At 28.9% G+C, this 26267-nt stretch overlaps 3 protein-coding genes across 4 annotated transcripts in view; 2 read left to right on the plus strand and 1 right to left on the minus strand.

Annotated features, from left to right (window-relative positions):
- The window catches only part of LOC136076084 (uncharacterized), a 67575-nt gene that overhangs the window by 38133 nt on the left and 3175 nt on the right, over positions 1-26267 (minus strand). The window lies entirely within an intron of this gene.
- LOC136076968 (uncharacterized) lies at positions 1036-3392 on the plus strand. Its single transcript, XM_065791032.1, has 2 exons — positions 1036-1235; positions 1352-3392. Exon 2 carries the CDS (start codon positions 1369-1371, stop codon positions 3346-3348), a length of 1980 nt encoding a protein of 659 aa, XP_065647104.1. The 5' UTR covers positions 1036-1235; positions 1352-1368; the 3' UTR covers positions 3349-3392.
- Positions 3764-7482, plus strand: LOC136076969 (uncharacterized). 2 transcript variants are annotated; one of them, XM_065791034.1, is made up of 7 exons: positions 3764-4220; positions 4378-4500; positions 4911-4946; positions 5234-5353; positions 5453-5566; positions 5800-5871; positions 6203-6271. In XM_065791034.1, exons 1-5 carry the CDS (start codon positions 4028-4030, stop codon positions 5542-5544), a joined length of 564 nt encoding a protein of 187 aa, XP_065647106.1. In that variant the 5' UTR covers positions 3764-4027; the 3' UTR covers positions 5545-5566; positions 5800-5871; positions 6203-6271. The 2 variants fall into 2 exon arrangements, with proteins under 2 accessions (XP_065647106.1, XP_065647105.1); XM_065791033.1 differs by lacking the exons at positions 3764-4220; positions 4378-4500; positions 4911-4946; positions 5234-5353 and adding exons at positions 6503-6708; positions 6898-7063; positions 7238-7482 and having other exon boundaries at positions 5498-5566; positions 6203-6304.

The following is a 26267-nucleotide window of genomic DNA, read 5'->3' on the forward strand; positions in this document are numbered from 1 at the left end:
GGTAAAAATCCCTTGAATTTGTTTGTTATAAATTGAGTTTAGAAGACGAAGAGAAAAACTTTTACTGCCAAAAACAGTTTTGTAAATACTTGTGAGATAAAGTGAGTCATCTGGCAGATCTTTCTTGTATGCGTTTACAAGTTTGGCTATTTTTGAAGTTCTCCATCTTCAGATTTTTGTAAATTTAAAATGGGTGTGAATAAATCACATTTTGCATATATATATGCTTATCATCTTTTTTTTTGCGCGTGTTAATGTCGTAAAATATACAACATTTTTCAAAACGCTATACTCTAGCCAGAATATTTGATGACTGCCATTTCTCATCGAAAATAAATACGAGTTGTAGAAACATAAAATTTCACTTGAAATACACACAAATGAGTTGTAGAAACATAAAATTTCACTTGAAATACACACAAGCAATTTATTTTCATAAAAATAACTACGTGAAATCGACAAATTCGCTACTTCCTTGCGTAATCATCCACGAACTGCATTTAAACGTTTAATTTCGTGCGTGATTCTGCTTCAAACTTAATTTATTCTTTGATAACATTACTAATATATACCATTTTTTGTTTACAAAGTATTAAATACTTATATAGATTATATTAGAGTATAGATTAGAATTAAATGAGAGTAAATAAAAGTTTGCCAGTTTGATTTTTATCAAAATAATAGACAAAAAATATATGAGTTTCCGTTTGTGGTTTTTTTTTTAATTTTCCTTTAAGGCATACTACCCAACGGGCATTTGCTGATTTAAAATTGGTTTAGATTACGTTTATATGACATTTACGCCGTTCTAAAAGTTTAGGAATCTATTCTAAACGAGTACTGAATGTTTAGTTAGCGTTTAAAAGCCTAATCACACATTCAGTTCCGTAGGAATCTATTCTAAACAAGTTCTGAATGTTTAGTTAGAGTTTAAAAGCTAAATCACACAGTTTCCGTACGGAACTAATTAAGTTATATAACTTAATTAAGTTCGCACAGAAGGAGTCGGACATTTTGAATCTTTTATTATGTATTAAAACTATAAATTTATATGAATCTTAAATTACGTAGTTTGTGGTTTAAAAAAAATAAAATAACTTTTTATTTGGTAGTAACTAAATTGAGTTAACGGATGTTTTAGGGATATAATCCTTTTGATAATATTATCAATTATTTCATCAATGTTTCATAATAATAATATATATTATAAAAGGAGGATACAAATTGATAATTAGGTAATTTATAACTATGAATGGCAATTGATTTGGTTAATAATTTTGCTTTCTTTTTAATTCTATTTTATTACCTATTATTTTACATCATCTGATATTTTGTTTTATTGATTCTTTAGATTCATTCGTATGAGTTATGAGTGCAAAAGCAGAGTATATGCGAAAATATAGAAAGGTTGTTAAAGATGCAAATAGTTGCTGTAAATGTGAACCTCCTGGGTTATCAAATTCTTTAACAGATGCAGAAAATGTGTGTGGTTTATCTTCTATTTCAGATAATAGCACTAACTATATACTTAATAATGATTCCTATGAACTTGACAATGACATAGTACAACCTCATAGTAGTTCTGATGATGAAAATTATTGTGATATTGATGATATTGATATTGACATAATACCGCCCAATAGCAGCTCAGACGATGAACATTATTGTGATATGGAGCTTGTTGACAATGGATCTTTTCAATACAATCTAGCTCAATGGGTTGTAAATGCAAAACTCACACGTTTATCATGTAATGGATTACTAGCCTTGTTGAGAAGATATGGGTGCGAGCTGCCTAAAGATAGTCGAACTCTTTTGCAAACACCTCTAGCTATACAAGTTCAGGAAAAGTGTGGTGGCCAATACATTTATTTTGGCCTTACCAAATGTTTACAGAATGCAATAAATCACGACATTTGCAGCGATGTACTCAATCTGCAAATAAATGTTGACGGTATACCATTGTTTAGATCATCTAAAAGGCAATTTTGGCCGATTCTCTCTGCTGTTAATCATAATTCACCCATGATTGTTGCTTTATATCAAGGAGATAGTAAGCTAAATTCTGTTAATGAGTTTTTAAAGGATTTTATAGATGAGTATAAGTTTTTAAAGTGTAATGGTGTCACTCATAATGGTAAAAATTACACAGTTATTTTGCACTCAGTTATTTGTGATGCTCCTGCAAGATCTTTTCTGAAAAATATTGTTGGTCACAATGGCTTGCATGCATGTGAACGTTGTCTTGCTGTTGGTACGTCAACTAACAGGCGAACCACGTTTGTTTCTCCTGATTGCTTCAATGCTGGAAGGCGCACAGATGACAGTTTTAAAAATCTTGAATTCCTAGGAAGTCATCAACATGGAGCTTCACCTTTAAATGAAATAACAGACCAATGTATCAGCATATTCCCACTTGACTATATGCATTTGATCTGCTTAGGTGTCATGCGTCGTATACTTCAAGCTTTGAAAAAAGGTGATAGAAAAGTTAAGTTAAGCAACAATAACATATTGCAAATTTCGGAAAACCTTTTGGATCTACGAAAATGCTTACCAAGTGAGTTTGCTAGACGCCCTAGATCTTTATTGGACCTAGATAGATGGAAGGCCACTGAATTCCGGCAATTCTTATTATACACAGGGCCTGTTGTCTTGAAAGGAATTTTGGATCCTGAGCGTTACAAACATTTTTTAACACTTTCTGTTGCTGCATCAATTCTGCTCACACCATCAAACGACAGAAGAAATAACATGTTGAACTATGCAAAAGATTTGCTTAGACATTTTGTTGAAAATTCTCAACAATTATATGGTAATTATTTTGTTGTGTATATAATTCATCATTTGCTGCATATAGGAGATGATGTAGAATTTTTTAATTCACCGCTTGATAATATCAGTGCTTTTCCCTTTGAAAATTATTTGCAAACGTTAAAGAGATATGTGAGAGGTTCTTCAAATCCTGCTGTACAAGTAGCAAAAAGAATTCAAGAATATGAAAACGTCCATAAATACTCTGACATTGCAAATGCAACAAACCCAGTTTTTAAATTATCAACAGCGTATAGAGATTCGTTTGCTCAACTAAAAAATAGACAGTTTGTAGAAATATATGAAGTTCAAAAAGATTCATGTATGTGTTATATATTCAGTTTTGCTAATTTGCATCCATTCTTCATTGAGCCATGCTCCTCTGACCTCCTAGACATTTATTTTGTGAACAATCATTATAAGCATTCAAAATCAAAAAATGTGAAGTTTACAGAAATTGAGAGAAAGGTTCTAAAGCTTCCCTGTAATGGCGGTTTTGTGTTGATGCCTCTTCTTCATTCAAAAGAGTGTTAAATTATTTTACTAATTATTTTATTATGGTTATCACTCTTATTTTATTATGGCTTTATCACTCTAATTAGTTGTTATTATGTTTTATGTACATATGTTTAATATGCTTAATATGTTTTTTAATTTAATGAAGATGTTTAATTGTATATTAGCAATAGGACTGAATTTCTTTAGCTATATATTTTTTATCTTACTATTTATATCATATTCATATTCATATCAGCTATATATTTTTTATCTTCATATTTAGAGGAAGTCTTTTTTTTTTTTAATTTTATTTGGTGCAAGTCAATTTGTTAATCTATTTAAGTTATATTAGATTATGAGTATATTTTCCTTTGTTTTTGTTTTAACTTTTTAATATTTAAAAAAATATTATTTTGCTTTGATTTCATTTACTTTTATTGTAAATCTTAACATTAATTATAATAATTAAAAAGATATTATTCTTTTAGATTTTAAAGAGTAATAAATATATAGAAAATTTTTTATAACGTTCTCTTCTGCTAATAATTTCTCTTGATGTCTTGTTTAGCTGGAGCAAGTGTTAATAATAATAATAAGTAAACAAATATATCTATAAAATAGTATTGTATAGTATGTATTAGTAAATGGCTAAACTTATTTAAAACACTTTTAACACAGTTTTTACAAATAAAAAGAGTAATAACATTTTAGCAAAATGTCATATCACCGGGCTGTTTGGTTAGAAGACAATCGTGAAGAAGAAGGAGTCTTGCCTTCCGCATGGGTGCAAGGAAAAGTAGTGATGTGGCCACCATCCAAAATGAATGTGTTTAAGTTAATGAAGGAAGGGGTAAAACCTAATGAAAATTGGCGGCTTTTTAGACTAATAAAAATAAAAATTACGTCAGGTTTGGTGTTTATTTTTTGACAACAGCTTCATATATTATTGAGTTGTTATATTTTATAATTTACATTTGTAAAATGTTAAATAATTTATCCATTACTTGTTAAAAAAATTTACTTGGCAATATCTGCTTTGGATAAGTTTTGTTATTTATTTTACAGATTGCTACGAGGATTGTAATAGTTACAATTTAACAACAGAAACTGAAGAAGAGGATCAGCTGAAGAATGATCAGCAGTTAACAAAAAAGCGCAAGCGTGCTGACTTTGCAACTTTTTTTGAAGGTTCTTTTTAATTAGTTTATGTTTATATCATCATTATTGTTTTAGCGTCCTTGTTTCCGTGCTTGCACGGGTTGGACGTTTCTCATAATGCCATTTCTCCAAAATACACTGTCTTGAACATCTTCTTTCCTTAAATGTAGCTTTTTCATATCATCTGAAACACACTCTTTCCAAGTTATTCTGTTTCTACCTCTACCTATTTCTCCTGAAACTTCTAACTATATAGATAATAATTTTACAAAATATATAAACTGCCAAATAATATATAAAAAATATATTAACTACCAAGTAATTAATAATTTATAATTTTGCATTATTCTAATTGAAATAAAACTTATTTTTTCATTTGGAGTTAATATTACTAACGCTAATTTATACAATTATATTAAAACATTTTTTTTATAATTTAGGCGAGAAAGAAGTAGATGTTAATGTTAATGCAAAAAGTAAGAATATTGACAAGTTAGCTAATTTGTTACAATAAACATAATAATAAGTATGATGTAAGTAGGAGCAAAAAAATAATATTTATAATCAGGGCTTTGATGTTGGTGCTACCAACAGCTAGTAATTTTATAAGAAGTGGAGCAGTAGCTGAAGTATTTGAACCTCTGCCTTAAGCCCTGGTGATAATAATAGCCATAGCATTATTATGTGTATGTGTTTTTTAATAAAACAGTTATTTATAATAATTTTTTACATTTACTGTAGTTGTAATTTATTTTTAAAATAGTCAAACTATCTGCATTTCCACAGCCACCTGCTAAACTAAGCAAAATGTTAGCATTAAACAGTTCGTTGAACAAAAAGATTGTGGATATGGTACCACAAAATTTCAAAATTGATCAAGCATGTAAGTTGTCTTTATTAAATTGTCTTTATTTCTTTGAATACTAATAGTAATTTGTTACGATTATATCTCAAACAATATAAGTTAGGATTTACATTTTAGATAAACCTTCGCCGCTTCAACAGTCACCTGGTCTCTTAAACAGTAATTCCAAGATACCTTTATTCAAATCAAGCATGGCTACAATAACATAAGACAATAATATTGATCAATCAAGTAAGATGTCTAAATTTATATCTTTGATATAGACCTTCTTCACTTATAGATTGACCTAGTAATTTTTATTACTTATGAACATATTTACTGTCATTTTCCTTTTAAGATAAATGTGCAAAGCAATTTTTTTAATTAATTTACATTGAAAATAACTTTGCAAGCATAATTTAACTATATAGTTGTTGACATTGTAGCTAACCAATCAGTCCTATCAAACTCTCTTTTTTTGTTAGCCCGGATATTAAATTCAAAGATACCAATATACAGGCGCAGAGCTGCCATATCGAAAGACAATGTACTATCAAGTAATATTTAATTTTTCACTTTAATTGCATTTATGATTTTGATTTATAAATTATAATTATTAGGTTTATTCAAGATTTTTACCTAAAGAAACCATTTTCTCATTTTGTTTTAGTACCATTTATGTCTCTCAAACACTCTCAACTTATTTTGATATTAGTTAATATTTGTATATAGTATGTTGTTGTATAGTATAGTAATTAAGGTCTGACGTATAAACTGCAAAAATGTAATGTTTTATAAAAAAAAATATTTATAAATATTAAATATAATGCTTTTTATATATAATAAATATTTAAAAAGCCTGTACTTGTATCGTTATTTTTATTGCAGTGAAACTCTCAGTACCACCTTTTCAATTGAATAAAAAGTTTCATTCAAACAAGATATTGAGTGTATTAACTGCTCCTCAAGAAAATGAAATGGATAATGGGAGTAAGATATCAAACCTTATTTATTTACATATTATTTAATAACATATTTTCTAATTTGAGTGCTTTTTTTTTACGGTGGACACTGCAGTTGCCCTGCAGTTAAGCAAATTATCTGTTATCAACCTATAACTGCAAAATATGGAAAGTTATAAGTTTATTTTTTTTATTTTTATTATATAAATAAATTTATATTTTACAGAGTTTCAGCGAAAAGTTCTCTATCAATTATCAAATATGGCCAACGAAATTAAAGTTTTACGGATAGCAGTGGAAACGATGACGATACCAAGTTTAGAGCCTGTTGCTCAAGTCCATCTAGAGGTTATTGGTGGAGCTATTGGAACATTGGATGGGTACAGTAATTTAGAGGAGCAATGTGGAGTTCTTGCTAATCGAACAATTTTAGTAAGTGTATAGCTAAATATTTTTATCTTTACTTTCAGAAAAGACAACCAGAAAAGTTTTAAACGTATATAAAATGTTATTTTTGATGTCACAAAATATATTTTACTTTTACTAAAGTGGATTGACTTTTATTCTAATTGGAATCTTATATCTAATAAAATGTAGCGTTTATGAATAATTTCTTTGTAGATTCGCCTTCTTTCACGAATTGGAGGATCATCAATTAAAGATACTTCAAAGAATCTATTGAAAAGACTTTTTACAAATTTTGTTATGTCTCATTTGAGTATGGATGGAAAAGGTTCTCTGAGAAAGCTTCCGTTTAGAGACACTGCTCTGTGTCAACTTGTTGTCGGTAAAATATGTGTATTTTTTATTTTTTTAAATAAAATTAAATTTAAATTCAGTGTAATTTATATCTACTCAGTGTACACTGTACTAGTTTAACAAAAATTTAAATCTATAAAACTATGGCTTTATAAAATTGTTGAATAAATGATTTAGATTGAGTTATTTTTATTATTTGTAGAATGTGTTTTGAAACGAGATTGTACGTCTTCTGTATCAGAAATACATTCGTGTATTTGTTCCCACCTTAGAATGGCTCCCTTCCGATTAGGTGGAACTGGGAAAGGCTATGCACATATTTTCAGTTTTCAGGACGCAGAGGCTGGTTTGCTTGATTCCACCAAAGATGACGCTGATCGACCTGGAGACAATTGTGATGATGACGATGATGATGACGATAATGCAATATAATACTTAAAATTTATGTACATTTATTTTTGACTAATATATAAAAAATATATATTTTTAACGTTTGATTTGTTTATGACTTAGATAACGCGCTGCAACGTTTAACTTTACGGCGCTAATTTATTTAAAGAAGCACAAATTAAAGAAATTTGAATTTATAAAATTCGGAATGCTTTCAAAACGAAAGATTTAGATTGAATTTAAAGAACGTTTAAAACTAACCATTTAGATATAGTTTAAATGGAACATTCGATTGACCTACGTTCTAGATCGAAACTAAATTAAATCTAAACGTTTAGGAAGAACACTAACTAAACGTTGATTAAATGTTCCAATGCCCGTTGGGATAATTTGCCGATTTTTAACATTATTTAATAAAAAAGACGGAATAACTTTGTAAAACTGCAAATAGATGCTATAAATCAAAATTAAGGAGATTTTGCCGCAATACAACTTTTAAATAAAAGTAAAAATACCGAGAGAATTTCAAAAATGCTTTATTTTGTATTTTAAAAATCGAAAAAGATTGAAAAAAAAAAGTGGAAGAGCACCACAGTATTTCACTTCAGAATGCGGCGATTTAACCACTTTGGCCTTGAGGCGTATTGTTCGGTGAAAGTTTTAAAACCATTTAATGAACAAAAGACTTTATAAAACGTCAAATAAATGCTATATATCAAAATAACGGAAATGTTGTTGCAATGCAAGTTTAAAGTAGAAGTAAAACTGTAAAACTTGATATATGTTTTTAACGTTACGTAATTTGAAGTTTACATAAGCAGATATTTGCATACACTTTCGCGCGCGTTTTCTTATACAAAAGTTGCTGCGACTCTTTCTTGCCATTAACTCGGGTGTAATGTGCAAACACGCACGAATGAGTAACGGCAGCAGCATTAAATTCAGTATTAAAATGTTATAGGATATGATTTGGAGCTGTAATGTTTGTTTATTCCATTTTATTTTAATGATTCCAAAATAACATTCCAGGCAAAAATTGTTTTTGATGTTCAGCACTGTTTTCATGATCGGGCAAAACATTATACAATTTTTATTCCATGGTAATTTTCTAGGGGAAAACCTTAAACAGACTAAACTGCTCAATTTATTTAAGTTATTACTTTGATCGCAAAAATACGGCATAACAGACAATAAAGTTTTTCTTTTGTTATACTGCATTCCAACTAGGAAAATGGTCTTGTGTTCGTTTATCTTTCATTTTTGTAAACAACAAAGCTTTATAAAACTTTCTTTTTTGTAAATCTCTTGGTAAGTTTTCATAAATCCGCTTAGTTTTCTCAAAATTAATATACGTTGGCGCTCATCATATGAAATAAATTTGTGCTATGTACATGTAGATGTATCTCAAATTTTTTGGTTTGATTAAGATCAGAAGCATTATCTTAATTTAGTTCTTTTTATGCCGCACTATTCTTAAGCTTTTATGTCATGCCTTGTTCTTCAGAAGCCATGTGCATTTTCTTTGTCTGTTTTTAAACTGATCAGCCAATTTCAATATGATCTTCAGCTTTGACATCTATAAAACAATTACCCTCTCTACAATTCTCAATTTTACCATTAGAAGGCTATTCATTATCAGATCGGTAAAATTTGATTAATGATTGAGCACTAGATTCTTTTAAATTTATCTTATTTTTAAGTTTTCTCTTTTGAGATCCAGACTTTTGTATGTATTTTAAGCTTGACATGTTTTAATAACTTGACAATCCGATAAATCTTTATTTTAAGACAGTATTTAAGTTCTGAACAATATAACTTTTAAGGAACAAAACTAATTTCAGAACTATAATATTTTCAAACTATGTAAATGTCTGAACTCAAATAACTTCAGAATTAATTACTAATGATTCTAAATTGGTTTTATTGCAGAGTTCAATTAATGTAAATAATTATGCTGAAAGATTACAAACCAAATTATGTTTACCAATCTAATAACCAAGTAAAAACTGATAAAAACGCGGGAAATGGTCCGAAAAATTGTAGTTTTGAAACTAAATGCGTTAAGTTATTTTGCGTGCGTGCGTGTGTGTGTATCGAAATAAACATATTGTGTGTGCATTGATATATCCGCATGGCCACCTTTACCTCCGGGTCCCAGTGCTAGAGTGTTTCCTGTCCCTTCCCTTGTGGGGGCCATAGTATATATATATATATATATATACTATGTACTATATATATATACTATGTATATATATATATATATTATATATATATATATGTATATACTATATATATATATACTATGTATATATATATATATATATACTATGTAAGTATATATATATATATATATATATATATATATATATATATATATATATATATACATTTTTTGATTTTTTTTAGATGCCCCAAGAAGTCCTAACGGTCTTGTCACAGAGCACCGTGGAAGTGCATTTAACCGGGAATTTCACGCCTCCTTCCTTACCGTGACGCGAAAATATGTCCAGAGGTCGTCTCGAACCTGGATCTCCTGCTTATATAGCAAGCGCTCTAACCTCTGCGCTACGGCCGCACAAATATATATATATATATATATATATATATATATATATATATATATATATATATATATATATATATATATATATATATATATATATATATATATATATATATATATATATATATATATATATATATATATATATATATATATATATATATATATATATATATATATATATATATATATTGATAAATGTCGTATACTGCTGGAAATACAACTCTCGTCTGTTTAATAGTTATCAATATCTTTTTTTTTTTTAAATAGATCAAATTGTAATAAACAATTTAAATGAAAAAGAACAACTTTATAATGGAACCTAAAGTTTCATACCATTCGGCAATCATCATTCATAATATTCAAATATATAATAAAAACCGTTATAAAAATTACAAGCTTAGTGTTGCAACGGCATCTGACTTTAAGTATATGTGATCCGATATTTGCTAATCGACGGAATCAAAGTTAGATAGTAAAAATTTTTTCCTAAACCTACAAGCAGAAAGCAATTCACTTTTTTTGTTAAGTAGTAATCGACTATCAAAAGTCATAGTAAAATATTTTTCATTGATGCAAAGATAACACTTTTTTGTCGATGGGTTATAAGATTGGCATCTTTTAATTATGTTTCACTTAATTATAGGCATGTTTCCAGATTTTCTTGAAAAGTTCTGTATCATTCCTATACTTGGTTGCATTAAATGATTTAAGGTGGTTTGCAAACCTGAGCTTGAATGCGTTTTCACTAATACCGAGATAAGATTTTTCCGTAAAACTGGGATTAGGTGATGCTAAAGTGGCTTTATATACAACATCTTTTGATAGACATTAGTTATTTAACGGAATGTGATTTTCTTAATGCAGTTGCAATTTATATCATTAGCGGTGAGTTTGTTGTGCAAAATTTGTTGGTTGTGTGAACTAATAATTAATCAAATATTTGGCATGCAGATGTATGCAAACTAATTTTTACTGCGTTTCTGTTAAAAATTTTGTGGAGCTTATGATGTAATAGAAAATGCAAGTCAATTAAGTTTAAGAAAAGGTGTCCAATTTTTGTTACCACATTTTTACTGAAAGGAGGATTAAACCTTATAATATTTCTTTTTCGGTTATTAGTATTAAAAGGATTTAGGTTTGAATGATAAATGATATGAAAGGATTTAGGTTTGAATGATATGGAGAAATTCAGACTTTTCTAATGCGTCTTTATTAATAGAAGCAGTCTTCTGGAAAAAATTTTCGCTTGAAGAATTGGAAGATAATCTATGATCATTTGAGGTTAGTAATTGTTTTAAAATGCTTGGTGGATGGTTGGAACTAGCATGGATATAATTTAACGTACGGTTTATGGAAAGGTTGAAAATGTTGTTATTAAGATTAAATGTAACATCAAGGTAATTAACAATTTTCATATTAAATTGAATGGAAATACAGAGGTTGTTTTGTTTAAATATTTGAGTGAAATGCTTCTTAATTTTTTCCATTTTTGGACCACTTGCGTTTGTAAACACGGCTAAGCCATCTTCTCTGTATAATCCAAAATCAGATTTTTTTTAAAACTGCGAAATCTGGAAGAGAAGAAAATACCAACTAACTCGCACACCTCCGCTTCATCAAATGCACCCATGGTATCATCAAACAAACCGCTCGATTTTTTTATCCAAACTTGGTCATTGGTAAATAATGAAGACTTACGCACGTGGAGAATTAAAGATTTATGATCAGCATCAATGAAAACGTATTCTTCTGCAAAGTTTATGGAGTCGATAAGTAGCTTTTCATTAATAGAAGGGTAAAAGTCAACGATGTCGAAAATAAGGAATTTATCAAAATGTTTGTCATTGATGCTTTTAAACCAATTTATTACACTTTATGTACTATTCCACTGATTTTATTGCAAAATATTTCTTTGGTTGGTGTTAATATCGTATAAAATATGTTTATTTATTCTACCAACTTCATCCTTAGCTGAGTTAAATAGACGAGCAGTAGGATTATTTAAAAAATTAGGTTTATGGACTTTTAATGTAATGAAACAATCGGAAGAACTGTTTATATTGATATTTGATATTGAAAAACATCATGATTCTTCGAATAGTTTTATGTTCTTTATTAATATGATCTGTTATTAAAGGGTTGGTTTTTTATAACTAGATGTAGTAGCGTTCATTAACAAACTTATTGTATTCGTCTTTTGATAATTTATATAAAGTTTGATGTTTTATCTGCGTAAGTGTAAGTATACGTTGATTTTCGAATAAAAGAAATGTCTTTTTTTCATTTATTTTAGAAGCTGCGTTTAACCATCTTAAACTGTATGTTTTTAATTAATTTGAATGAATCGCATTCAAACGCAAGCATTTGAATGCGATTTCAATCGCAAAAATTCAATCTTTAATCGGTTGTGGACAATGTGGTGTGTTAATACCATAAGAACTAAAAGTGTTATTATTATTACTATTATTATTAATATCATTCATACCGTTAGACTGGTTATTCATGAAGAAAAACGCCTTCCATCTTATTCATAAAATATTTTTTATACTATTCTTAACTACACTGTAAAAAACCCATTTATCAGACTTTTTCCGTTGTTATGTTACTGAAAAAATCCGTTTTCAATAAATTGCGGTCTTTTACCTATACTTGAAAGACTTTTGAAATAATCACATCATTTTATACGATTTTGTCCGTATTTTCGATAAGGAGACTTTCCTTAACTTTAAATTACGGACTTTAACCGTATATTTTAGTATACTTGAGTGAAGCCCCTAATTTACAGAGCGCCATATTTTTTTTTTCACGAGGAAAAATTATGCACGTATATCATTTCAAACTAGAGATCTTAATATATTTATATTTGTTTTACTGGAACTAAAGTGATATATGTTTATAAAGAAGTGCAATAGCAAAAAATTCTTTTTAATTTAGATTAAGGATGCTGTTATAAATAGATAAAGATACTTATAAAAATAGTTACTTCTGAAAATTAGTTTCCTAATAGGAAGCTATATATAGGAATATAATATAGGAATCCTATATTATATAGGATTTATATTGTATAAAAACCTTTTCTTATGTATTAAATTTTTTTAAGTTCATATTATTTTGTGTTATGTTTTTACAGTATATAAAAGAAACACTAAACAATATGAAATTTAAAAAGTTTAATTCATAAGAAAAGGGTCTTATAGCATTGTCAAAAAATAAAACATAATTTACTTATAACTCAAGTTTTATTTACAACTTTATTTAGACATTTTATTGAATTTGCGATTGACAGTGTATTTATTTGAGATTACTTATTTGTTTCTTTCATAAATATATATGTGTGTGCGTGTGTGTGTCAGACCTAGGACGAGCGCCGCTCAAATTGAACTCGCTCATGAGCGGCGCTCAAATATTTCTGAGCGAAGTGTGAGCGAACAACATCAAATTTAGATAAACGTAAGCGCGAGCGAACGCGTTTTTGCTAGTGCTCAAAATTACGCTCATTCTGCCCCATCTCGCGGCCAAATATTAAAATCCATGTTGAAATGCGCCATCTAGCGGTCAAATATTTAACTTCATTTTAAAACACCACATATTTTTAACCAGCCAGAGAGTCTTCTTAATATTAATACTGCAGTTAACGTTTATCGTTGTTTTACTTTCGTTTTTTAAAGCAGTTATTTTAAAAACTTTTCTGAAATTTAAAGAGCGCGTTCTGAAAAAAACGCGGTTATTTATGAAAAATCAAATAGGCAAGAAAGTGAAGATATATAAACATTTTGGAATTCAATTATTATCTATTAGTTTATAAATATATAATGAAATTATAATAGAAATATTAGATCTAGAAGTAAGTATAGAAAATATATGTTATATATTCTAAATATATATTTATATTTTTTACTTAAAGTGTAGAAAAGATCATCCATTTTAAATCGTTTCCATTTTGTTGTTTTAGCTTTATTTATGGCTTTTTAGAAGTTTTGCTTTTATTGAGCTTATATTTTATTGCTTAAAAGGAAAATAGAGTTATGACCTAAGCTAAACTTTTGACTTGCATTTTTGTTATTTCCTTATCAATTTAGAATAGTAGAAAAAAAAATTAGATAAAAAATTCGTAAGATTATTTTAGTTTCATATTAATAGTAATAACACTTTATTAGTATCATTTATATTCTACTTTATTGTTACTACGAAAATGAAATATAAATGGATAATAGTAGGAAAGAAGAATTTTTACGGGTTCTTTTGTCTAGTATCGCTTTATTCCTGTAGGATAGTAAATATTTTGCTTTTGCCCTTTGGATGACAAAATAATTTAAAAATTGAGATATGGATGAAAAAGGTACAAGTGGTGCTTCGTGCGTTGATGAAATCCAAGTCAACAGGTATGTTACTAAATTAGTTTATTTAAAAAGTGCAATTGGTCTTATTACCTTGTTAATCTGAAAGTGACTCTGGCAGGAGATTTTGCCATTTTGTAGCATTTTATTAATGTGATATAGACTTGTGAACTTATCCATATATATATATATATATATATATATATATATATATATATATATATATATATATATATATATATATATATATATATATATATATATATATATATATATATATATATATATATATATATATATATATATATATATATATATATATATTCAGCTTGACAGTATGGCAGTTTCAGACTTTCAAGCTAACGCTAATAAGCTCCATCAAATTACAAAATTAGCTATCCAGAACCATAAATTTCAATGCTAATTTACATATTTTATCTTTCAATTCAATCCAGTTCTCAAAGCGAAGAATCTGAAGATGAAGAGGAACAGAAGGACAATGACAAGCATGATGGGCAGCAGACAAAAGAAAAAATCAGCATACATCCCATCAGAGTTCTTCAAACTCATAGGGCCAAGTAAAAGCGGGAAATCTGGGCTCTTGTTTGAATACTGCATGAATAACTACCAACGTCATTGCACTTCCATAGCCACACGTCCAATTTTCATAATAAAAAATTCTCTTTCAAATCTTAGTAGGAAAAACAAGGTAATAATTGTGCACTTGATATAAACCTGATTAGCTGTATATGCTAATTTTCAGTTATCTATTTAGAATTGTCATGGTGGTGATCTTGGAGATGAAATGCTGAGTTTCAACAAAGCAGTGGAGGCAGGAAGACAGTCCAACAAGAAGCAGTCTATTCTGGATGCCCACTTTGCGGTCAAAAACACTAAAGGGCAGGTCAACAAGAAGCCTATCATTCAAAAAGAATTAGACCACAATGTGCTGGTAAATTGCAATCTTGATAAGTCTTTATTTGTGCTGCTAAAATGTAGTTTATTTATTTGCTATTCCAGAATTAAATTGCTGTTGATATGCGGCCATTTTATTCCGTCAACAACGCACGGTGGTCCTTTTTCATAATCTATGATTGCAAGAGGTATAATATTCAACTTCAAATAATCGGTTGTAATGACATTCATTGAATACCTAGATAACTAGGTAAACAAAATAAATCGTTTTTAGAACTCAACTCCCACCTTGAAGTGAACAATTGAATCCGAAAGTTGTACTTCTTTACCGAGCTTACGCTCAGTAGTTTCGGGCAATTTACCAACGCCCTTTCAAAGTGAATTTAAGTGTACCTAAAACTGTTATTTTGATGTTTTTTTGATATGGAAGTCGAGCGAACAGGTATATATTTACAATATTATATAACAATAGTTGTATCTTTGTTAGTAAAAAAATTATTTGGTTGTAAAGATGATGATAGATTAACACAAAAATAAGAATTTGTAAAGATTTTAATAGAGTAGAACTTTTGGAATTGTTCGGGATTGTTGTTAAACTATTTTTTTATTGTTACTTTATTAATTTATCTCTCAGAAAAAGTTACTCTTGTGTGCTCTTTTTTAATTTGTGTAGGTTCGATGGCGTATCGTGTGAGAAAACGAGACATTTTTGAAGTATGGCGGAAAGAAAGAAATTTTAATACAGTGATGAAATTTGTTGAAGAAACAATTAAATTTAATAGTAGTGGCACTAAAGAAGGGTCTAAAGTGATTTTTGAAAAACGATTAAAAAATTTGTGTGGCGAATTTGCCAAAAAAATAAAACAACGATGTCGCTCAGTTGACAAATTTTTACACCACAACAAAGGCTGGCTGGACAGTGAGTTTTAAGTGCTTAGAGGAAGGTGAAAAGACAGAAAATACAGGACGTCCAAAAAAACATTTTGGAGAACGAAAACTTTCATTCAGCGAAAACTATGAGAGCGAAAGATTTCGTTGAAGGTAGGACATCTGATGAGCTTTCTCTAGCTACACGAATTAAATTAAGGCATGAGGGTAAAAGGGACCCTGTAAAAGTTATTCATATGGTTTCATCACCTACCAGTTCACCAAGAAAAGCTATCAACGTAAAAAACGTATTTTCACTGAAAGTAAGGCTCTCATTAAAATGACAGCAGAGCGTGCGTTAGCTCTCTTTGTTGATAATAAATTTACAAAGAATCAATACATCGATATTCAGCAAACCTCTAAATTGCACAACGCTGACATTTACCCACCATACAATCGTTTGTTGGAGACAAAGAAGCAATGTTATCCCGATGACATCAAAATAACTGAAATATCTGTCGAAGTTTCTTTAAAACCATTAGTGAACCACATAGTTCAAAGACTTTTGAGTGCACAGAGAGATGTTTTAAAAGCAAGGTAGCAGGATTTTGATCCCAAAAATCTAAATATTTTATTCAAGTGGGGTTGTGATGGTGCATTGGGTCATAGCTGATATATGCAAGGTTTTGAAACGGATGATAGTGACGATTCGAGCATTTATTTTGGATCTATGGTTCCCCTTATATTGACTGCTTCGTCGGTAAGTGGGTCATGTGAATTGGTTCTGTCGAATAGTCCTGTACCTTCATCAACAAAATATTGTCGTCCCATCAAAATAATGTTTCACAAAGAAACACCTGATTTTTTAACACAACAAGTTGATAATGTTAAAAACAAAATTTAGGATCTGAGCCAAAGTGAGGTTATTGTGGAAGGAGTACAATTTAAAATACAATCGACGTTTTCACTAACGATGATCGATGGTAAAACTTGCAGCACTCTTTCCAATACAGCTGCTCAAAATTGTCATATTTGTGGTGCATCACCAAAAATAATGAACAATCTAGAAGCAGTGCGAGCAAGACCGATAAATAAAAATGCTCTTCAATTAGGACTATAAGCTTACATGCTTGGATTAAATGCATGGAATGTATCCTCAATATATCATACCGTTAAGATATTAAAAAATGAAGAATTGAGAAAACACAAAAAAATATAACAGAAAAAAAAAAAGGTAGTACAAGAAAATTTGAGAAGAGAATTGATGAACCAATGAGAATTGAATATTTTAGTTGATGAACCAATGAGAATTGAATATTTTAGTTGGTTTACCAAAACAAGGCTGTGGCACAAGCAATACAGGGAATGTGGCTTGTACTTTTTTTTACAACTCAGAGCTAGCCTCACAAGCTATAGGGGTAAATAAATCTCTTATAGAAAGATTAGATACAATTCTCCGTACAATTAGCTCGGGGTTTGCAATAAATATGCTAGCTTTTGAAAATTTTACCATGCTAACTGCTAACTTGTATGGTAACTTAACATTCAAGAATACTCTTGGTACTACATGCCGCAGAGTGTGCACAAAATTTTGATGCATGAAAGCCTCATTATAAAAGAAGCCATCCTACCACTTGGTACATTGTCAGAAGAGGCTCAGGAGCATAGAAATAAAGTCATTTGAAATTACAGAGAGTTCCATGCAAGAAAATTTTCCAGAAAAGAAAATGCGGAAGACATTTTTTTAATTTTAAAATCTAACAAAACATAAAATGAATAATAAAATTACAGTTCTTGACAAATAAAGACATTTTAAGAAATATTATTGCTTTGCCAGATGTAGACAGATTTCATTTTTAAGAAAATAACTGTAGAATATTGAAACAATGGCACTTAGGGAATTCCAAATTTTAATCTTATTACCTGAAGACAGTAAAAGTTCACCCTACTTACAACAATTGCCATGAAATTACTATCTTTACTACCATAACTAACCAAGGTCATTCTTGTATATTACATAAACAACAATGTTTTACCTGTATGCGAATTTTCAGTTACTTATATTGTAGTATAATACTTTTGCAACCATAGATCGCCCAAAAGGACCACTGGGAAACGCTGGTTTAAGAAGTTTTCTGCTGCCATTGGTCGACAATCTGGAGGTTAGAAGTCCAAAATTCTATCGACAGCTACTAGACAAGGAGTGCGAGGAGAAGGCCAGCTACTGAAGGAAACGTTGGTAGAGGTCCCAAACGTCTGCACTACAGCTGACTGCTAAACAAAAAATTGCAAAAGCTTCATCGGGATGACCGTCCACTGGTGGTCTGATGGTCTCACTCACCGGAGTGTTTTGCTTGCCATTCGTCGAATTAAAGAGAGCCAAACCTATGATGTGATAGCGAACTCCATCAATGACCTGCAAACTGAATTTGGCATTGAAAAGAAGGTCGTCACCGCCATAACGTACAACGGCTCAAACTTTTTGGATTTTAACAAGTTGATGAAACCTCTGATAACTCCAACGACGGGAATTCCGAGAAAAGTTTTTCAAGATATCGAAGATTTTGAGTGCTGGGCTTGCACGTCCTCCCGTACCAAAGAAAAGGCAACGTCTTGACTCCGAACATAGCGATGAAGAAGCTTCGAACCAGAGCATTGACTCCATCGAGCCCCTACCTGACAAAATTCGTTTTTCTCCTCATTTCAAATGCAGATGCTACCTACTTAACTTAGTAGCTGCCAAAGACTGAGTCCGTTTCAAGGACCATCCGAGCTCATTTACAAAGTTGAAGAGGAAAGTTGTTGGAAAACTACAGGCAATCTGGAATCAGTAGAACAGGAGTTATTTGAAGGCCAATCTTATCAAGTTGACTTTGGGCAAATTATTCGTTATTTACAATGCCACTCGATGGAACGGATACTACGACGCTATAGATTTTGCCCGAGATTTCCTGGTCAACAAGAAGGATGCGTTTGACAAGCTTTGCAAAGACCTTGGTGACATCAAGAAATTTACTCAGGCTGAGGTTGAGTACGTCATCAAGTAAACCATCATCATGAAGCCCTTGTCTAAGGCTCCGGATCTATTTTAAAACGAATTAAACGTCTCAATTGGATGTCTGTTGCCTTCCATACAGCCACTAAAAGAAGAGTTATTGGGAAATGTATGCCATCGATTGTCCATTGTAAAAGTCTCATTAAAGCCGTGCTGTGGGGTTTGCAGAAGAGATTTGGCGACATGTTTCATGACTCAAGGCTCCGCCTTGCTGCACACTCTAATCCTCATTCTCCGACATTCTCCGAGCTGGAAGCTCTCTGTAAGTAAAATTGTTGTCATTTCTCTCAATAGCCTACTATATCGAGTCCTGTTCTTTTTAAAATTGAAACTTAACATTTAAAAACCTTTGAATTGAATTTCTGTAAAGGTCCGACAGCTCCAACTTTAGCGAATCGACCGCGGATTAAAATCGTGGCACGAAGCAGCGAGGGTGGTTCTTGGATGTCTGCAAAAAGTGCAGCTCGAGTGATCTTGACGATGTGGATTGTTACTTCAATAAGAAGCAAGGGGATCGATCTCAGCTAGACAGATATCCGACAATCAAATCGATTTTCAGGTGTATTTTAATCATTTTTATATCCATTATAAATCACAAATTGAACTGATTAAGCCTTTAACATTTCATAATTTTTTAGGCAGTACAACACTGTGTTGCCCTCGCCTGCAGCTTGCGAGCGTACATTTAGTTTAGGGGACTCATCTTCACTGCCAAACAAGGATTGATGACCGACGACACCTTGGAGAAGTTGACTTTGTACAAAAGTAACAACAACGTATTCAAAGATTGGAAAGAGACTTTCCAATCTTTTTGGGGCAATTTGGTTCACAATTTTTCTATTGTCACTTATGTTAATTATTATTTAATTAATAATTGTATAACTGTCGTGTATTCGAGTTACTCCTTCCTACTAAGTGATTAACTGATAAATAAAGCGATGGGAACGGGCTGCCAATAAATAAATATTTGGAAATATATTGAAACTTTTTTATGAGCGGATTTGTGAGCGAATATGCGAAGCGCCCGCTCAAGAAATTTTCTGTGCGGATTTGTGAGCGTCCGTTCATAAAAAGCTGCTAAGCGACGAATTGAGCGCCGCTAAAATTTTTCTGAGCGAATCTTATGTCTGGTGTGTGTGTGTGTGTGTGTGTGTGTGTGTATGCCAACTTTCTAACTAAACTTCTAACTTTCTCTCTAATATCATATATATATATATATATATATATATATATATATATATATATATATATATATATTTATATATATATATATATATATATATATATATATATATATATATATATATATATATATATATATATATATATATACATATATATACATATATATATATATATATATATATATAAAATAAATTATGTAAAACATTATACGCAACAAGGGTTTCTGTCAAGTGAACTTGATAATGAACATAAGTTGCACATTCTAACACCTAGTGCAATACTGTTCGCTGACTCTATGTCAACTTTCTAACTCTGTCTCTTCTAACTTTCTTTCTAATATCCTTCATTCTTCTAAAAATCACTTATTCTTGGTCTGCGAATGCTCTTTAGTGAGCTGAACTCGTCTTCGTGGGCCTTGGTATGTGCTCTCTATATGACAATAACCCGGAGGAGGATTAACCACATGGAGAATAAACGCATAGAAAGATGGTATATATAAAATAGTATGTTAGATGAATTTTTATATTTACTTCTTTGTAGTGCCCAGTCTTTTCAAAAAAGCTCTCTTAATTATTATACTCGTTATCTGATCTATATTTAAATTATTATGGTTTCGGTTTCAACCCAACCTTGAATTTCAAATGTACCTACATCTGTATCTTCCAGTGCTATGCTAGACAATTGGATTGATATTTTCAAAGTTCCCTGGAAAAGTAGCAAGCTGAAATCATGGATTTGCTCCACAAAAGTGCTCCTCTTTTGCCAAAATACGAATGTACAGTGATAAGGGTTATTTATGATGATATATTTACATACTTATTTAGAAAAATCTAAAAAAAAACCATAGCAATGTATTCTCTAACTTTATCTACTTCTAATCTACACTTTTTTCTCTATCACTGCATCTTGATTATATGCAACTGTACGCTTTACATGCTCGCTCTACATACAATTTTTAAATATTTTCTACATTACTTTTTTTTTTTTTCTTTTACTCTAAATAATGATTTATTAATATGATCTAATTATTATGTAGATGCATCACAAAAATGAATCCTGAAAAAGGAAATTAAAAAACTGGTAAAAAGTATGTTGGACCTCACCCAAAAGTTTTGAGTTTTGTAAACGAACTAGCGCTGCTTGAATGGACAGACTATCAATAGATCAAAAGACGTTTTGTTTATATTTGTTATAACTATTACAATATAATATATATATTAGCTATTATAATATAGTATAATCATAAAAATTATATATATATATATATATATATATATATATATATATATATATATATATATATATATATATATATATATATATATATATATATATATATATATATATATATATATATATGTATATATTTAAACAATTTTAAAATGTATTCTACAAAATCGGGGGCTCAATGTTCTTAAAAGAACAGAGCAATTATAAAGTAGTAGAAAATCACTTAAAAATTTTTTTTTTCATTTAACACTGTGTTTCATCAATAAAGACTCATCAGATTTTCTGATGAGTCTTTATTGATGAAACGCAGTGTTAAACTTTTGTTAAGTGATTTTCTACTAATTTATATATATATATATATATATATATATATATATATATATATATATATATATATATATATATATATATATATATATATATATATATATATATATATATATATGTAATAACTACTATAATATAATGCTTACATTTATTATAACTATTCTTACTGTACTAATTATTTTATCAACATATGAGGAGTTCATTTGGAAAACGCACAAGTAAATTGAATTTAAGAAAACTAGATAAAACTGAGCTACTCATAGTTGTGCATTAATAGAAAATTGAAATATTTTAGACTTAGACGTTTTAGTTTTAGACGTTTTGCTGTGTTATGGTCTAAATGATTAAAATAGATTTTCTTAAATGTTTTGTAAGTGGCTAAAGTACTTAAAACTACTGAGTTTTTTTATGTTTGATATTTAGTATATTAGAATTTTTAATTATTTAAAATACGAGTAGTTACTTTATAGTCGAATTACATTTTAATAACAACATGTAAATTCTATTCATTTTTTTATGACTTTCGCGTATTTTACTCTGTAAAATGAGTTATGTAACTGTCTATTTGCTGAATTAACGGAGTTTTTCTGTTAATTTAAACGGAAAAAATGAAATACAGAAACCGTAAATTTTACGGAGAAAGTGCTGTCTCTTTGCTGCCTGACTTTCTCCGTTAATTTATACGGAAAAAATTAAATACGGAAACCGTGAATTTTACCGAGAAAGTTCTGTCTCTTATTTAACGGACTTTTTCCGTTGATTTTTACGGAAAAAAAGAAACTATGAAAACCGTTAATTTTGATGGAGAAAGTGCTGTCATTTTGCTGCCGGACGTGTAAATGAAAAATATGAACCTTTATAAACATACAACAACCAAGTTTCTTGAATTTTTCAGTAAGCTTTGCATCTACTTACAACTCGTAGATTCAACTTTTGCAACGTTGAATCTACGGCGAATTTTTTAACAGTGTAAAATTTTATCAATAAATTTTAATTCTATAGCAAAATATTTAAGCATTCAAAAATTGTGACCATATAAAGCATTCAAAAATTATGATCAAAGGACTAATAAAATTGTCTAAAAAAAAACAAAAACTTTTTGTTAAATATTTAAGGCATAAAACATATAAAAATGAAATAAACTACAAAAAACTATAAAAACTTATTTGAAAAAACAAAAAACACACTCTAAAAAAATTTGTTATGTAAAGTTGCTGGAAAAAACCAATAGCGACACTAAAAAAACGTGGAATTCAAACAATTAATTGGTAAAAATAAATGTGTAAAAATAATCTCCCCCAAAAGCTTTTAATTGACGGGGAAATGATTTATGATAAAAAAAATTAGCTGAAAAACTAAACACATTTTTTCTTGAAGAAGGGCCAAACTTGGCGAGTAAAATTCCGCCAAGTACCATAGAGTTTGAATCTGATATTAAACCGTGTACTACTATTATGGAAGAATCTAATTTAAATCTAAGCGAGATAAAGAATGCTTTTAATAGTCTTAAAAGTAATTAAAGTGCATTGACAAAATTAGTGTAAATGTTGTTAAGTCAGTTTTCCATATCATTGAACCGTCATTATTTCATATTTTTAACCTTTCATTAAAACTAGGTGTTTTGCCAAAAAAACTTAAAGTTGCCGTAATCACTCCGATTTTTATATCTGATGACGAAACTAATATTTCCAACTACAGACCTATTTCCGTCTTACCTTGCTTCTCAAAATTATTGGATCGAATTATGAACAGCAGACTTTAATTCAACTAACCATGAGGTAATCAAACTGATTAATCATGTATCTTTGGCTTGAAGATACCTGGCAAACTGTTTTATGAAACTGGCAATGTGTTATTTATAAAAAAATTGAAAAAGAAAAACACATTACATGTGGTGTGCCCAAAGGTTCAATTTTAGGACTGTTATTATTTTTATTGTATATAAATGATTTGTACTTAGCATCAAGTATTTTAAATGTTATATTGTTTGCAGACAACTCCAATCTTTTTTAATGGAACAAAAACATAAAAGTTCTCTTTAATATACTTAATGAAGAACTATTAAAAATAAACGAGTGGTTTTTAAGAAATAAGCTTTCGTTAAATGTAGAAAAAACTAAATTTATTTTATTCTCCAAACCTAGTAAAGGTGATGATGTTCCTCTAAAGTTACTTAATCTTTTAATCAATAAAATATTTATTAAAAGGGAATCAATCGTTAATTTTTTACGAGTAATACTATGTAAAAATTTGTTATGGAAACCGTGTATAAAATACATAGAAAATAAAATCTCAATAAATATTTCCATATTATATAAAACTCAACCATATCTTAACACTGCTTCATTGAAAAAAATATACTTTTCATTTATTCATAGTTTTATCTCTTACTGTAATATTGTATGGGGTAGTACTAACTATAGTAAATTAAAAAAACTTTATAGTAAACAAAAACACGCATGCGGGATTGTATATGGTGCACACAGAACTTTTCATTGCAAACCTCTTTTAAGGAAGCTTGGTGCCCTAAGTATCTATGAACTTAATATACACCAAGTTCTACAATTCATGTTTGAAATAAAATATGGGCTTTCCCCTATTGTATTTCAGTCTTACTTTAGTGAAATCTCGCACAAGTATCCTACTAAATTTTCAATTAACAACTTTATTGTACCAAAAACTAATTTAAAACTAAGTTCTTACCAAATCCAACACCGTGGACCGTTTCAATGGAAACACTTTTCAAAATTTATTACAAAAAAAAAATAATATTTAAAACATCTCTTTGGAACATTTCAGGAAAGAATCTAAGAGTCTCTTATTACAAAATGACTTTGATTTAAAATATCTCTTTTAAAATAAATACATAAATAGTATAAATTATCTAAAAAAATAGTTATTAACACTACTTCTCTTTTGTTGCAGTTTTATTTTTATTTAATTTTTTTTTGTTAAAAAACTTTAACACTTATATTGTTGTTATTCTTTGATATATTGCGTTATATTTCAACACTAATATTTATATTATATTAATATTTCCATTGTAACTAACGTGTGTAAAATTCTTATTATGTACTTAGCTACTTTTCATTTTTGTATATAAACTGACGATTTTTTCAATGTAAATGGGGCTCGATGATTAAACAGTTTATGTCTTCTGCTTGCTCTAGCTCTCTTAATTATTAACACGATTTGTTTCATTGTAAATTTTAATATACGGCAAATAATAATAAAAATAAAATAAAGTTTAAACCCCCTCAATTTGAGGGAGTTTCAAATTTTTATATGGTCATAACTTTTGAACGCTGAGAGATAATAATATGAAACTTAAAATTTATTGATAAATATAAGTTGAGAATAGTGCAAAAAATATATTATCAACTTATTGCTCTCACGTTTGAAACGAGAAGATCAAGAAATGCTGGATCCGCCAGTGATAAATATATGTATATATATATATATATATATATATATATATATATATATATATATATATATATATATATATATATATATATATATATATATATATATATATATATATATATAAATATATATATAAAATATATATATATATATATATATAAAATTGAAGTTTTATTAATTTGATCATCCATTTCTGATGAATCTTTGTTGATGAAACACAGTGTTAAATGAAAAAAATTTTTGTTAAGTGATTTTCTACTACTAATATATATATATATATATATATATATATATATATATATATATATATATATATATATTTATATATATATATATATATATATATATATATATATATATATATATATATATATATATATATATATATATATATGTATGTATATATATATATATATATATATATATATGTATATATGTATATATGTATATATATATATATATATATATATATATATATATATATATATATATATATATATATATATATATATATATAAATGAATAATCAGAGAATATTATCTATCCATCGAAGTATTTATGCTTCATGTTATCGGAAAACAAAACAGTTTGTAAAAGCCTTAGTTTTTGGAGGAGAAACTTTAGAAGAAATTTTTTATATTCCCAAAACTATCTGAAGCAAAAATCAAAGGTGGTATATTTGTTTGAAATAAGATGTTGAAGTCAGAAAAACTCAAAAGAGCAATCACAAAAGTTGAAAATGTTATTTATTCGTATTTATGTTATTATTCGTTATTTAGTTTGTGGATTCCTAGGAAATTGCAAGAATCATAATTAAAAACAACTGGTTGCAAAGCTTACTGAAAAATTCAAGAAACTTGGTTGTTGCATGTTTATAAAGGTTCATATTTTTCATTCACACCAAGAATACTTCCGAAGATTAATACAACATACT

The sequence above is a fragment of the Hydra vulgaris genome, chromosome 02 (assembly GCF_038396675.1).
Source record: "Hydra vulgaris chromosome 02, alternate assembly HydraT2T_AEP".
Classification (NCBI taxonomy): domain Eukaryota; kingdom Metazoa; phylum Cnidaria; class Hydrozoa; order Anthoathecata; family Hydridae; genus Hydra; species Hydra vulgaris.

Excerpts from the sequence above, each read along its gene's own strand:
- LOC136076968 (XM_065791032.1), top strand. The coding sequence starts at position 1,369 with ATGAGTGCAAAAGCAGAGTATATGCGAAAATATAGAAAGGTTGTTAAA.
- LOC136076969 (XM_065791033.1), top strand. Across the intron at positions 6,305-6,502 it reads AAATGAAATGGATAATGGGA|AGTTTCAGCGAAAAGTTCTC; the intron begins GTAAGATATCAA and ends TATATTTTACAG. Across the intron at positions 7,064-7,237 it reads TCTGTGTCAACTTGTTGTCG|AATGTGTTTTGAAACGAGAT; the intron begins GTAAAATATGTG and ends TATTATTTGTAG.